Source organism: Haliaeetus leucocephalus, unplaced genomic scaffold (assembly GCF_000737465.1).
Source record: "Haliaeetus leucocephalus isolate CR32 unplaced genomic scaffold, Haliaeetus_leucocephalus-4.0 Scaffold265, whole genome shotgun sequence".
Classification (NCBI taxonomy): domain Eukaryota; kingdom Metazoa; phylum Chordata; class Aves; order Accipitriformes; family Accipitridae; genus Haliaeetus; species Haliaeetus leucocephalus.
The window spans coordinates 238,101-251,706 of record NW_010972701.1 but is presented as its reverse complement, the minus strand read 5'-3'; the positions used below and the strand labels follow the sequence as shown (position 1 = coordinate 251,706).

General features: G+C 37.1%; 1 protein-coding gene across 3 annotated transcripts in view; it reads left to right on the top strand.

Annotated features, from left to right (window-relative positions):
• The window catches only part of CENPP (centromere protein P), a 165,475-nt gene that overhangs the window by 3,306 nt on the left and 148,563 nt on the right, over window positions 1-13,606 (top strand). For all 3 annotated transcript variants that reach the window (XM_010569247.1, XM_010569248.1, XM_010569246.1), the window contains 3 exons: window positions 922-1,067; window positions 1,430-1,518; window positions 6,283-6,371. In XM_010569247.1, the coding sequence (XP_010567549.1) occupies window positions 922-1,067; window positions 1,430-1,518; window positions 6,283-6,371 (324 nt within the window). The remainder of the gene's footprint in view (window positions 1-921; window positions 1,068-1,429; window positions 1,519-6,282; window positions 6,372-13,606) is intronic.

Sequence of the window (13,606 nt, the reverse complement as noted above, 5' to 3'; positions counted from 1 at the left end):
AATTTAGATGAGTAAAGGCATCACATCATTTTTATTGTACACTCCTCGAAATGGATACTTGCGTCTCAAGACTTATAATAAAGGCTGTGTCTACCAGTGTCATGGTTTAACCCCAGCTGGCAACCAAGCACCATGCAGCTGCTTGCTTGCTCCCCTGCTGCCCCACAGTGGGATGGGGAACAGAATCAAGAGGGTAAAAGTGAGAAAACTCATGGGTTGAGATAAAGACAGTTTAATAGGTAAAGCAAAAGCCACTTATGCAAGCAAAGCAAAACAAGGAATTAATTCACCACTTCCCATTGGCAGGCAGGAGTTCAGCTATCTCCAGGAAAGCAGGGCTCTATCATGCATAATGGTTACTTGGGAAGACAAACAGCATCGCTCTGAATGTCCCCTCTTCCTCCAGCTTTATATGCTGAGCATGACATCTTGTGGTATGGGATATCCCTTTGGTCAGTTGGGGTCAGCTGTCCTGGCTGTGTCCCCTCCCAAATTCTTGTGCCCCCCCCCCGCCTACTCACTGGTGGGGTGGGGTGAGAAGCAGAAAAGGCCTTGACTCTGTGTAAGCACTGCTCAGCAGTAACAAAAACATCCCTGTGTTATCAACACTGTTTTCACCACAAATCCAAAACATAGCCCCATGCTAGCTGCTGTGAAGAAAATTAACTCTACCCCAGCTAAAACCAGCACAACCTGGCAGTGAACATAAAGTGTTTATGTAAGTTAGAATAGTTTACTGTTCCTAGTAATATGATCCAACTGAAATTTGACTCATTGAAAACTGATCTTGGTCTGAAAACCATCAGATGAAGTTACAAATGCCTTTAATGGTATTGCTGTACTGATGTGACAAAATGTGTCCTTATATCTGGGTCTTTTGCCATTTTGATTTTATATTTTTTTTTTCTTTTCCAACTCTAGAAAATCATTCCAAAGAGAATCTGAGGGACATGAATCTTTATCAGACCTGATAACTCAACTTGAAAGCCTAGAAACAGATCTCTCATTTTTAAAGAAATTTACTGGTATTCAGTTCACAAGCCATTTCAAGGAAATAGTGGAAAAAAGTAAGCATTTTTGTGCCCTTTACTGGTGCTATACTGAGCATACTGTTTCAGTTCATTACGTTTGCAAATGCATGTTGTAATTCTACTTTCAATGTTAGCAGAAAGACAATTATTTTGAAATACAATAGAACTTTGTTGATAAAATAGTTTCTGAGTAAATGTAGTACTTTGCATAATGGGAAAGGGAAAGACTACCGTGAGCAATGTTGTTTGCTTTTTTTTTTTAATCATGTTTAACTTGACTTCTTTATTTATATGATGGATGGTATCAATTGGTACTTTAAATATGACTAATGGAAGAAGTGCAATAATTGTTGAATAGATTTATAATCAAGGATTTTGTTAACTTTGTTTTATAACAGCTACAAACAGAACAGTGCGGAAGCACAGATTATCAGGGAATTGCTATTCCCTGTCTTTTCAGTTGGAATTCCAGCTGCTTGAAATGCAGGTAAGGATCAATGTACGTTTAAAAAAAAAAAAAAAACAAAACAAAAAACCCCACAACAACCAAAAAAACAAACAAAACTTCAAATGGACAAATGTCAATACTTGCTTTTCCAGCTGAAACCTTCAACTGGCATTTTGTCATTTTGATTCCTTGAGTCTCCTTAATCTAAGCCTCAGTGGGTTGTTTTCACTGTATAGCAGCTGGACTCAACTTTTGAATTCCATGCACATCCAAGTAAAATAGTTCTGAAGGTCAGGTTCAACATTCAGTCACAAAATTCTTATCATAGAATCATTTAGGTTGGAAAAGACTTTAAGATCATTGAGTCCAACCCTTAACCTAACACTGCCAAGTCCTTATCACCTTTTCTTCCTAAAACATGCACGCTGCAGGATGCTCTCGCAGACTAACACTGAAGTAAAGCCCTGAACAGCACTAGATTTCCACTGACACTGCCAAGTACCTGCTGGGGCCTCACCCTGAGCCAATGTGGCTTTCATCCCACAGCCGTCTCTGAGCTCCCCCACAACATGTCCCCCTACAGTCATATCTTGTTCTGGTGACTGGAAAATTCCAAACTTTACCTCTCTTGAGGAAACTGAGGAAAAGCTAAACTACTACAAACTTGAACAATTGTGGTGTGGTTTGGTTTTTTTGTTTGTTTGTTTTTTGCTTTAGTTATATTTCTATTCGCTTGGCTAGTGTGCCTAGCTATTACATCACAAGACTGCACAGAAGTTACACTAATGAGTACAGTTTTTTTGCAAGGAACCTCTTTCATAAGAATCTATTCTTAGCACAGAATTCAAAATGATAAGCAGTGGAAAACAGCTGCTACCCCAATTTGTAATAATGTACCCCAATTTGTAATATTATTTTTGACATCAGGAAATTTCCTTCTCAATAAAACTTTATTTTCAGCTCAGCTTTAAAGGTATTTTTTAAATTGCATGTGATGGGACCTGACAGTATTAAAAACTGCCTTGCTATGTAAAGATGTCCTTCCTAATCTTAAGAAAAGCCATATTAATTACTCACATGTGCATTGCATAATTTGAAACTGCAGGAGTTCAGCTGAATGTGGTTATTCTGCAACTCAAGTCCATGCATGACTTGAAACTTGTGGTCCTAGAGATATCATTTTACCATTTGTTTGTATAAAACTGCATTTAGCTTTGAGCATGGAAATAGCCTGCATCAATCATGCGACTTGGTTAGATTAATGTTTATTTCTTACCTGTGTGCTCCTGCAGAATGATGACGTCTTCTAGTGTCAATGGAGCTCAGATGAGTAACTGGATGTTAAGTTTATTTATAGCTGTATTGGTGATGCTTAAATCTATTGCACCACTAGATGGCAGCACTTGTCTACGTAGTGCCTAAAACTTGTACTACTTCAGCATGACATGCACTGGAGTAAGAGATACGTAGAATACCAAGTGTATCTATTTAAAAAAACAAAACAAAACAAAACTTCAGTTGAAAAAATATAATTTTGTGTTAATTTTTGGCATGAATTATTTTTTGTTAAATAAAAGTACATGGCACCTGTAACTTGCAATTTAATATGCAATCCAGATCATGTATCGATTTACCTTAAGTTAACAAACTTTGAATTGCCAACAATTGAGTTGTCGACATGTTGTGGAAAATGGTAATTTAGTTAAGCAGACACCAATGAAGAGTACAGTTTTTAATTGTGCCATAAGATACAGGTTTAGTACACTTACTGTTTCAAACACAGACTAGTTTCTGTTCCTTTACTCAGTTTTTGTGATTGTATATGAACTTGAATGTTATTAAAGGTTTTGTATTTATTTAGATGTTTTAGCTGTTGTACAAATCATAATGTAATGGTTTGGTTAGAGTTGTAAAGTACAACTGTTGTGTACAGTTCTGTATTTCCATCTTGTAGAACTGTTTAAGTCTATTTGATTTTGAGAGACTTTAGTAGTTCAAAAATTCAAGCTTAAGGATTGTATTTTTAAGATATACAGTTTTATAATTTATATGGCTAAAAAATTGCTCTCTTCTATTTGTTTGTAATGAAAAAACATATCACATGATTAGGTTGTTAACAATTCCCTTCAGACATTTTACCTAGTTCTAGTTACTGTTTGTGTGGTGTAAAAGTAGTGGCATGTTATCTTGGTTTCGCCACAGACTTCATACACTGTGCAGGTCATCCTGCAGTGAAGTCAGTAGGTCCTCTGTGGATGCAGGAGTCTGCCTCCATAGCTCTCGGGAAAGTTGTGACCAGGCCAGACTAAGACCTGGAAACTTAGCTTTAACTTTTTTATGCCTTCGGCTTCTTGTGTTTAAAAATGGAGAAGCCTGTTTTCTAAGATATATTATTAATGGTTGTATTCAAAATAACCTGTACTGAGATTAGCATGGGCAAGATAGTATAAAGTTGCAACTAGTTTCACCCATCTCGAGAAATAAAAGACGACAGCTGTTTTTTGGGGGAAATGCTTAGCAGGTAACACATTGGTATGCAGCAGAAGATAAAGAATAATTTTTTTCACACCGTGTGGTGGGTTGACTCTGGTTGGATGCCAGGTGCCCACCAAAGCCGCTCTATCGCTCCCCCTCCTCAGCTGGACAGGGGGGGAGAAAATATAACAAAAGGCTCGTGGGTCAAGATAAGGACAGTTTAATACATTGATAGCAAAGGTCGTGCGCGCGAAAGCAAAGAAAAAACAAATGATGTTATTCTCTACTTCCCATCAGCAGGCGATGTCTAGCCGCTTCTCGGGAAGCAGGGCTTCAGTACGCGTAGTGGTTGCTCCGGAAGACAAAATGCCCCCCCTTCCGTCTCCCTTTACTTAGCTTTTATATCTGAGCTGATGTCATATGGTATGGAATATCTGTTTGGTTAGTTTAGGTCAGCTGTCCTGGTTGTATCCCCTCCCAAGATCTTGCCCCGCCCCAGCCTGCCATTGAGGGGAGGGCAAAAATGTTGGGGAGACAGCCTTGATGCTGTGCCAGCACTGCTCAGCAGTAGCCAAAACACTGGTATGCTATCAACACCTTTCTAGCTACTGATGCAGAGCACAGTGCTATGAGGGCTGCTATGGGGAGTATTAACTCCATCTCAGCCAGACCCAATACACACCGTTAACTCTAGCTATTTAATCTAGTAGGTAAGTTACAATACAGTTAATTCAGCTCCACAGTACCTTAAATCAAATCTGTTAATACTCAGTAACAAATTGTTCTTGTAATTATCTCTAATTTGATCTTAAAACAAATTGTTAAATGTCATTCATGTTAAAAACTGTATTCCAGGATACATTTGTATGAAGAAGGATAGGCAGATCTGACTTCACTCTGACTGGCTTTGAATGGTTGAGATTATGTCTATAGTACTGTAGTATTGGTCACCCACTGCCTGACATATTCTATGTGTTAGCTGGTTCTTTAGTTTTGCCACAGTGTTAGATTAGCATATAGTTTATATTCCCAAGCTGACTAGTGTTTTGCATGCTTTGAGTGCAAGAAAAGATGCTCCCGTCTGTTCACCATTGTGCATAGGTAGATGCTTACAAAGGTCAAACTGTGGATGAAGAAAACAGGTTAATGCAAAAGTATTGTTTATTTATTTTCCCCGCTTACTGTCCTCAGGTGTTAGGAGGGGACATGCACAATTAGCTTGAAAATCTGCCAAAACAAGTCTAAACCTCTTGAGAAAGCAATCATCCAAATAAGAGTTGTTTTCTTCTCAAGAGCTTTCCTTTTAACTCTTATTATTTGACCCCAAGATGGCACCTTGGCAAATGTTAGTAACCCGCTAATTGGAAAATCACTTTCTTTAGAAGGTAGCATGTTAGCTTGTGACTACTAGCAGCTTCTCTACAACTCCATGCACATGTTGAACCTTTTACTCTAAATTTAGAATGATTTTTCCTGATGTTACTTACTCAGTTCACTAAACTTTGTAGTGTCTTGCTTTGCTTTTTCCATCTTTAGTGATGGCAGTGTTAACAGTACTTCTGTCCAACCAGTACTAGGTATTGGTGTGATATGCTTGCATTTGACTCCAGCTTGTCTGTTTAGTTTTCTCTGTGTTGCCATTCCCATTTGCTTGTAGTGACTGGGTATAAGAAAAATAAAGTACAAAGCCTTCAGTATAAAATGAAGCATTTGCTGTGTCTTCAAGCCATGACTTTAAGCTTTTTCTTTCACTGTTATCTAACCTATTACTCTGGTGTGTTCAAGAATGCATATACAAAGGAATTAAGTTTTGTGGCTTAATTTCTACTATATGAACTTCTTTTCTCTTTTTTTAAATATGTTATTAGATATTTTAATTTGAAAACATTTTATTATCATGCACATATCCCTGACTAACAGTTTTTATTGTAAAAAGGGACAAGAATTTGAGGTAAAACTAAAGGCTATAAAATAAAACAAAACAAGGAGGGTGTGGGTTTTGTTTTTTTTAAATGTAGGTAGCACTATTATGGTTTCCAGATGTAACGAGGAACCTCTGATTTATAAGTATTTATACATATGTATTCTCTATGCTGACAAGTTCAGGTATTATTCTAAAAGTGGTGTTGTATGGATAATACTGATACTGTTGAAATAAAAGAAAATGTCCATGCATGTAAGCTGTAGTTTAAAAAATGCTATTTTAAGTATTTTAGTACTTAGCAGCATTTGCATATATTTTTGTCTATTTTATATGCAAATAGATAATTTTTTTTCTCCTTGATAGAGAAATTTCTAAAATATTGCATTGTTACTTCTCCAATCTAGAACAAAGAGAATGTGTCTGCTGTTGTTACTGATCTCGGGATTATAATGGAATCTGGAGAAGATTCAGATATGAGCAAGTTTGTGTCAAGGTAAGGTGGAGTTGTTTGTTTAAGGAAAGTTATTGTATGGGATATCCGATGCTAAATGCAATACTGAGTTTTTATGTAAATTGCTGGTAGTCAGTTTCTTTGTTTGGTAATGTACAACCTAAACATTTCTGATCCCTTGTCTGTATCCTTCTGGAGAGACGATGAAATGCATATAATTTTTAAGGCCTGAAAGAACCATTACAAATTCATGTTAACCAGAAACAAGTTTTTGATTACAATGTGTTTTAACTGTTTGAAATTGTTTTGTTCAGAGCAAGATTTAACAAGGTAATCTCAGCTATTGCATTTTAATTTATGTTATCAACACGTTGACTGTTACTCAGATGTGTATGTGAGTTGCAGATGTGCAATGTGGGTGAGTAATGGCTAAAGTGTACATCCAGAACCCCTCTCCAGTACTTGCCTGTTTTTAAATCTCTGTTCACCATTCCATTTCTCTTCTTTGCATCAGGATTTCTTTCACTGATATTTTAAAACCAATAGAATATAGTTTAAAAACCTGGAATAGTGTATTTGTGCAATGACTTAAGAAAACGTACGTACTAAAGCTTAAGTATATGACTGAATGCTACTTTTTAATTATTTTCTGGAGGACATCAACTTCTAGTGGTACACAGGATGAATAATGATCAAATTATTTGTCTGTGGTATTCGACTGTGAAATCTGCTAGCAAACTATTCTGAGAACATACCTATTATTATTGGGTTGTTGACTTAATTCTGTTCTTTAAGTGATTTCTTTTGTTTTATATTATTTTTTAGACTTGGGGAGGGAGAGGGAAGGCAAATGGATGGGTAAAAAGAAAGGTCTATTGAGTTACCTCAGGCTTCATTAATCTATACTGAAAGCTGAATTTTTCATTTAGAGGCTCTGGAATTTCCATACAAATCTACTAAAGCTAGTGGTATAACTGAGAATAGTAGTTGACTGCTCTCAAGAAGCAGAATTCAGAAGAGGGAATTACCCTGTTTTTTTCATGAGTGTTCTCTGACAGCAGAAGTGTCTTGGAACTTGATAGTCATACTGGAAAGGAATGTGTTGAAGTAGTGGCAGACTTTAGTTCATCCTGGCTTGAGCACTGCGGTCTTGTCCCTGTCTCTTCACTACCCTGGTCCTTTTCCACATTACACCAGTATTCATAAGTAAACATAAGTTTTCAAGAATGATATAAGATGAATTAAGGCTTTGCTGTCAATAAAGCAAGCAGTTCTTTCTCCTTAGCCTCTATTTGCACATACCATCTGTTGTCCTTGTGTCAGCGTATATACTCTTGAAACCACATGGCAAATAGGTTCAACGTAGTAATTTGGTTGAAAAAGTAAGGGGGGGCGGAGGGGAACACAACCTTGTGTGTTGTTTCCCCCCCCTTCAATTTCATTTTTTTCTATTTGACTTGTCCTGCAATGTCACAGTGTTTGTTGCAGATCTAAGGCAGTAAATATGTGGCCAGAGTGGGGCTGATGTTGACAATGTCTGTTTTGACAGCAACCCACTGGTAGATTGACTTAGTCTGATTATGTGATCTCCCTTTATGGCTTGTTTTCTCAATCCCCTTGTTAAGCTAGTGCTTGTTTCTTACTCGAAGTCCTAATTCCCTCTTTTCATGTCCAGTTTCAGGCTTTTCCCAACTAGCCCTTTATTCTTCAGTCTACCAGCTGCTCTTAGAATCTTGATTCCTACCTCTTCTCTCCCTTTCCCTCCATTTTGACCAGCTAAATCTGGTCTCCCTCCGTGTTGTTCATTCTTTTCAGCCTCCCTACCAGTTTCTGTTTCCTTCTTTTGCATCCTTGGTCCAGTCTTGCCAAATTCATTGTCTAGCTCTGTTCTGTTTTTTCTACTGGCCCAGATTTTTTCCTCCTCAGCTTTCTAATTTTTTTGGCTTCATTTTTCATAATGCATGACAGAAAAGGGTCTTTAAGAGCACCAGAATTAAAAACTTGGCATTCAGCTGTAATTCCCAACCCCATCCTGCTTTGGAAGAGAACAGGGGAACGCTAGAACACTTGAGCAACATGTTTTTAAAAGAAGCAAAATTCAGTGGTCTATTTTCAAGCAGGTACTGCTGCAATGTATAATACCTATTTTTAAAAGATGTACCATTCCTTAAATATGTTGTGACAATAAAATACGTATACAAATGGAATCACAATATTTAGTCTTCTATTTGGTGATTTTACTTGAGTCCCTTTTGCACCAGTTATCACTTATGTTATACTTTATTAATGTGGAAGACCACAATATCTATGAAAAATCTTGTTGTCAGTCTTTTTTTCTTTATTTTGACTTGATATCCCATTAATTGTTGGGTTAGTTAACTATTGCATGGATTACTCAAATAGGAGTCTTTAGACAGTTTGAAAACTGCTCCTACTTTTTACTAACTAGTTAGAATTTATAAGTCAGAGTGAAGGATTTAGGAAATGTCTACATTATATTAAACACTATATAGGCGAGGTATCTTGGAAATGAGGGGAAGCATGAATTCTTCCCACAGCTGTAAGAGTCATTCTTTGGTTTTATTTGCTAATGCAAGAAGTCTTGGATACTGCAGTGAGTTAAAATAGATTTCCTCTCTTAAGATAACTAAAGGAGCATATTAAAGGAGCCTTAAATACTTTTACAACAGTTACATTTCTTATATACTTTTGTGTTTTGTCGATGTTATTTTGTAAAAGTGAAATGGTGCTTGGATGAAGGGCATGGGATTTTAACCTGATACAGAGTTACTCTCTGCCTGAATATGCTTTTTGCTGTTTTTGGATGACTTCTCTGTTACATGGATGTTGGCTTTGGAGATGGGTGTTTTCTGCTCTTAGTGGTTTTTTTGTTTTGTTTTTGTTTTAAAATCCGGTGACATTTTGTAATGATAAATTCTCCCCCCCCCAAAAAAGAGGCTTAAATTTTAACATGCACTTTCTTAGTACCTTGTTATTTTATACCAAGTTTTCTTGGTATTTTAGTGTTTGTTGTAGTTGGCTTCAGCATTAGGAATTAGGCTAACTTAGGCTAATTAGGAGTTGTTGTTTATGGGTAGTTTAATTGCTATGAGACAGTTAAATGGTGCTCTTACGCAGTCTCTTTCTCCCTTGCCAAGACAAAAAAGCATGTATATTACATACATTCATGCCAACACAGATTTTCCCCCTTTCTAAACACTGAATCCAGTTTTCTATCTTAAATTCTGCCAATGCTGTATCTGTACATGAGAGAAGTATATAGTTAGATACAGTTTTTTGGACTAACTTTTACATTTGTAACTGGTTATTTGAACTTGTAGCCAAAACTATCTCTTTCTGTTTGGTGACCTGGCCTTGAAAATTTTCATCTGCTATATCTCCTAAAGATGAATCTGAGAGGAAAAAAAACCAACAAACAAACTAAAGACATAATGCTGAAACAAGGTCGCAAGGCTTGTGATAGTCTTTTAAATTGCATAAAAGTGGATACTTGTCAAAATTGCCAAGTTTTTTAAAAAGAATTCTAAGTATGTAGTTTTGTAACAAAGTTTTGTGTTGCGCTCTTCCATGTATGTAGATTTAAAAAGCATATTGCAGTATGTGTGGAAGCATGTCCACTAGACAGTGAGATGTGAGCAGTCATTAGTAAGTCTTGATTTTTACTATAGTATGTGTAGATTTTTATATGTACAATTATGAGTTGTGGTTAAAAAAAGCTTTCCAGAACATAAAGCTAGTCAGCTATTGTAAATCAGTATGTGTCTACGTCCTTCCAGGGACTCAATTTGCCTGTGCTGCCAGTGTTTTTTTCATCTTGGCTTGATTTTGTTGGCAGCTGTGACTGCTGTGGTAACTTCCTTTAATGATGCTGTTCTTTCCAGGCTAGGATAAAACTTGTTTGGCTTTTCTTTTGTATTTTCAATATCTGAATGAACTTCATGTATTTTTTCCAGTTTATGTTTGTGTAACATGTTAAGGTTTGCTGTTCCTGTATATTAAATAGAGCTGGATCCAAGGCACAGTTCTCCCTTGAACGGCTGACATGACTTGGTAACACACTGTTGCAACCATTCTGTTAACAGTCTCAAGTTTCTGCTCTCATCTGTTCTGAAAATTCAAAAAGAATAGCTACTCTCAAATGGAAAGGATGTTAAAAGTAAAAATTACATGTAGAAATTAGATCTTCTGTAACTTTATGAAATATTCCCAAAGGTAAGTCAGGTATCTTCCTCAGTCGGGTTTTGTAAACTTGTAAAATCCTATATTAGTAATTGAAATAAGTCTTTGTATTTTCAAAGCAGTGCGTAACAGGTATGTTTTGACAATGGCTAGTAGTCTGTTTCATTTGACTGTGACTTCACATCAACAATGACGTGAAGCTGTTCACCCTTATGATTAAAGAATCATGTTGCTTCAGGTATTCTGACACTTAGTTTTTGTGGAATTTTGCATTCTTTGCATTCTTGCCACATTTCTTTAGTAAAAACTGCATGACCTTTACAAGCGTTTTTCCTCCCTCCCCCTGACAATGCTAGATGGATGGTTAGTTATTTGGCAGTTTGTCATCTTATATGGTCTCCTTTCCTTTCTCTATCCTCATCCTTACATTACTAGAAATTTGAAGAATAAATATTTTTTTCTGTTGTGTTTTTCTTAAAAAGACCCCCCCAAGACAAACTCCCCCCCCGCCCCCAACCAGCTCCTCACCTATTTTCTCTAATCTGTCTTTAATACAATTATCCCTCATAACAGTGGATTGACTGTCTATTTCCTCTTCTGATTAGAGCTGAGAAGCTGTATATATGCTTTAATGGTTGCCATCACTGTGGTGTTAACAATAAAGAGGGTAAGGTCTGTTCAGTTCCTGATTTCTACAAACTCTCTACTGTGATGGCACCTATCTTAAGTGAATAGATCTCTTAATTCAAATGGTTCTGATGCTAATCGTTCTAAGGCAGATTTTTGCATGTTACTGATTTCAAGTACCTTGATTTCCTTTCTTCTGTTGCCTGCCTTCCTGGGTTGTCTCAGGGTGAAAGTAATGGTGTACTTCTAGTAAAAATGTTCTGCTTGTATACCTTGTAGTTGACATACAAACTAGCACAGTTTTGCTAGGAGGACAACATAGTAAATGTACAATGAAGGAAAGTAACTATAGTGCCAGTTACTGAAGTAGAAAAGTGTATCACTTATTTTTGAGAGGAAATTTCTTCTGTAAATCAAATTTTGTGACGTAACAGAATGTACCAGCCCCAGTGTTTGATGCGTTGCAAGCTCTTACATGCAAAATCATTACTAACTTGTAGACTGACGAAAAATAAGTGAGATCTCTCAGTCCAAGTTAGTGCGCTGTGTTACTTGTCGGTGCCAGTTTGATGTTTTCCTATCTTATTCCACAGGAGTAATCATCTCTGCATATCAAGAGCAGCTTTTATTTTCAAAACTGTGTGTATTTTTCCCCATCTGCAAGAATGGATAATTAGTCAGCCATGTAGCTTTCCTTGATTCTGTACTTTATGCAGTGTTTGGAACTCCTTTGGAAATTACTTCAGCAGTAATTTCATATCTATTTTTCAAAATGTTTGTTGTTTCTTTGGGAGTGGAAGCTTCTGTTTGATTCTTTAGATACTGTGAATGTTTAATTTTGAAATTAAATTGAAGGTTAACTGATTTAACCTTCGTGTGTGTGAAACAAGTACATGTAGGAAATAAACTTCCTGATGTTCTAAGTGCAAAATCTGTTTATATTTCTTCTATGTGTTGCTTGTACTTTTAACTTGACTTTAGCATCAAAGTCCTTGAATTGTAATCTCTTGGGTTTAACTGGCACTGTATATTGTTGACTCTGTTAACTATTGTCAGTGGAAATGGAAAAATCTTATTATATGAAGCATGGAATCACTGTACATAAACATTTTCACTTAAGGATGTTCAAATACTAAGAAACTGGCAAAGCCAAAAATATAGGAACTTCTTCTTCATTTCTCTCATGCTTTGTCTCTTGTATTGAAAATTCCTCAGAAATGCCAGAAAAATAAAATGACTGCTGCTGACCTTTCTGTTTTCAGAGGCACTATGGATGAAAAACTAGTATTTGCAATAATATTGCAATCAAATTATTTCCTTGCCAGAATAGCACCAATATGTTAGTCTCATGATACAGGCTGTAAGCTTTACCAAACCCATACTGGCTAAGTGCAAGTCCAGCAAAGATGTCTCTGCACTGCTTTTTGCAGAACATGAAGTTCCAAGACAATTTATTAGTGCAAGTATAGGATCATTTGTATGACTGAAGCCATAATGTATCCAAGTACAGCTGAACTGCTAAATCATGAGGGAGCCCAAAACTGCAGAAATACCGAGGGCTGTTCTGCTAGAATCAGCTCGGCTCTATCCAGGCTTAATAATTTTTGCTTACAATGGGCTTGGCACTAATATCTCTGCACTCCATTTCTCAGTTACATATTTATTAATATGTCTTTCCCCCATCCTGCCCAACTCCCTAATTTGTGAGAATGTCACCATCTTCCTTAACAGCAGATAAATCAAGTTTTAAGTGTATATCAAAAATTTTGGTTTAGATGCCATGTATGATCTAATGAACAGGCCTTCTTGCTTACTGAAGTTTCAGGGTTAATCTTGAAAAGCTGAATGTTCTGCAGGGCAGGCAACTCAGGAAGAGTACAGGGATCTTGTTAGGTCATACAGAGAGAAAATTAGAAAGGCAAAAGCTCAGCTAGAACACAATCTGGCCACTGTCATAAGAGACAACAAAAAATGTTTTTCTAAACATGTTAACAATAAAAAGAGAGCCAAGGAGAGTATCTATCCTTTATTGGATGCAGAGGGGAACATTGCCACCAAAGATGAGGAAAAGGCTGAGGTACTTAATGCCTTCTTTGCCTCAGTCTTTAATAGTGAGACCAGTAGTTCTCAGGGTACTCAGCCCCCTGAGCTGGAAGACAGGGATGAAGAGCAGAAAATACCCCCCATAATCCAGGAGGAAATAGTTAATGACCTGCTGCGCCGCCTGGACACTCACAAATCTATGGGACCAGATGGGATCCATCCAAGAGTACTGAGGGAACTGGCAGAGGTCCTTGCCAAGCCACTCTCCATCATTTATCAGCAATCCTGGTCAACAGGGGAGGTCCCAGAAGACTGGAGGCTTGCCAGTGTGACGCCCATTTACAAGAAGGGTCAGAGGGAGGATCCAGGGAACTACAGGCCTGTCAGCCTGACCTCGGTACCAGGGA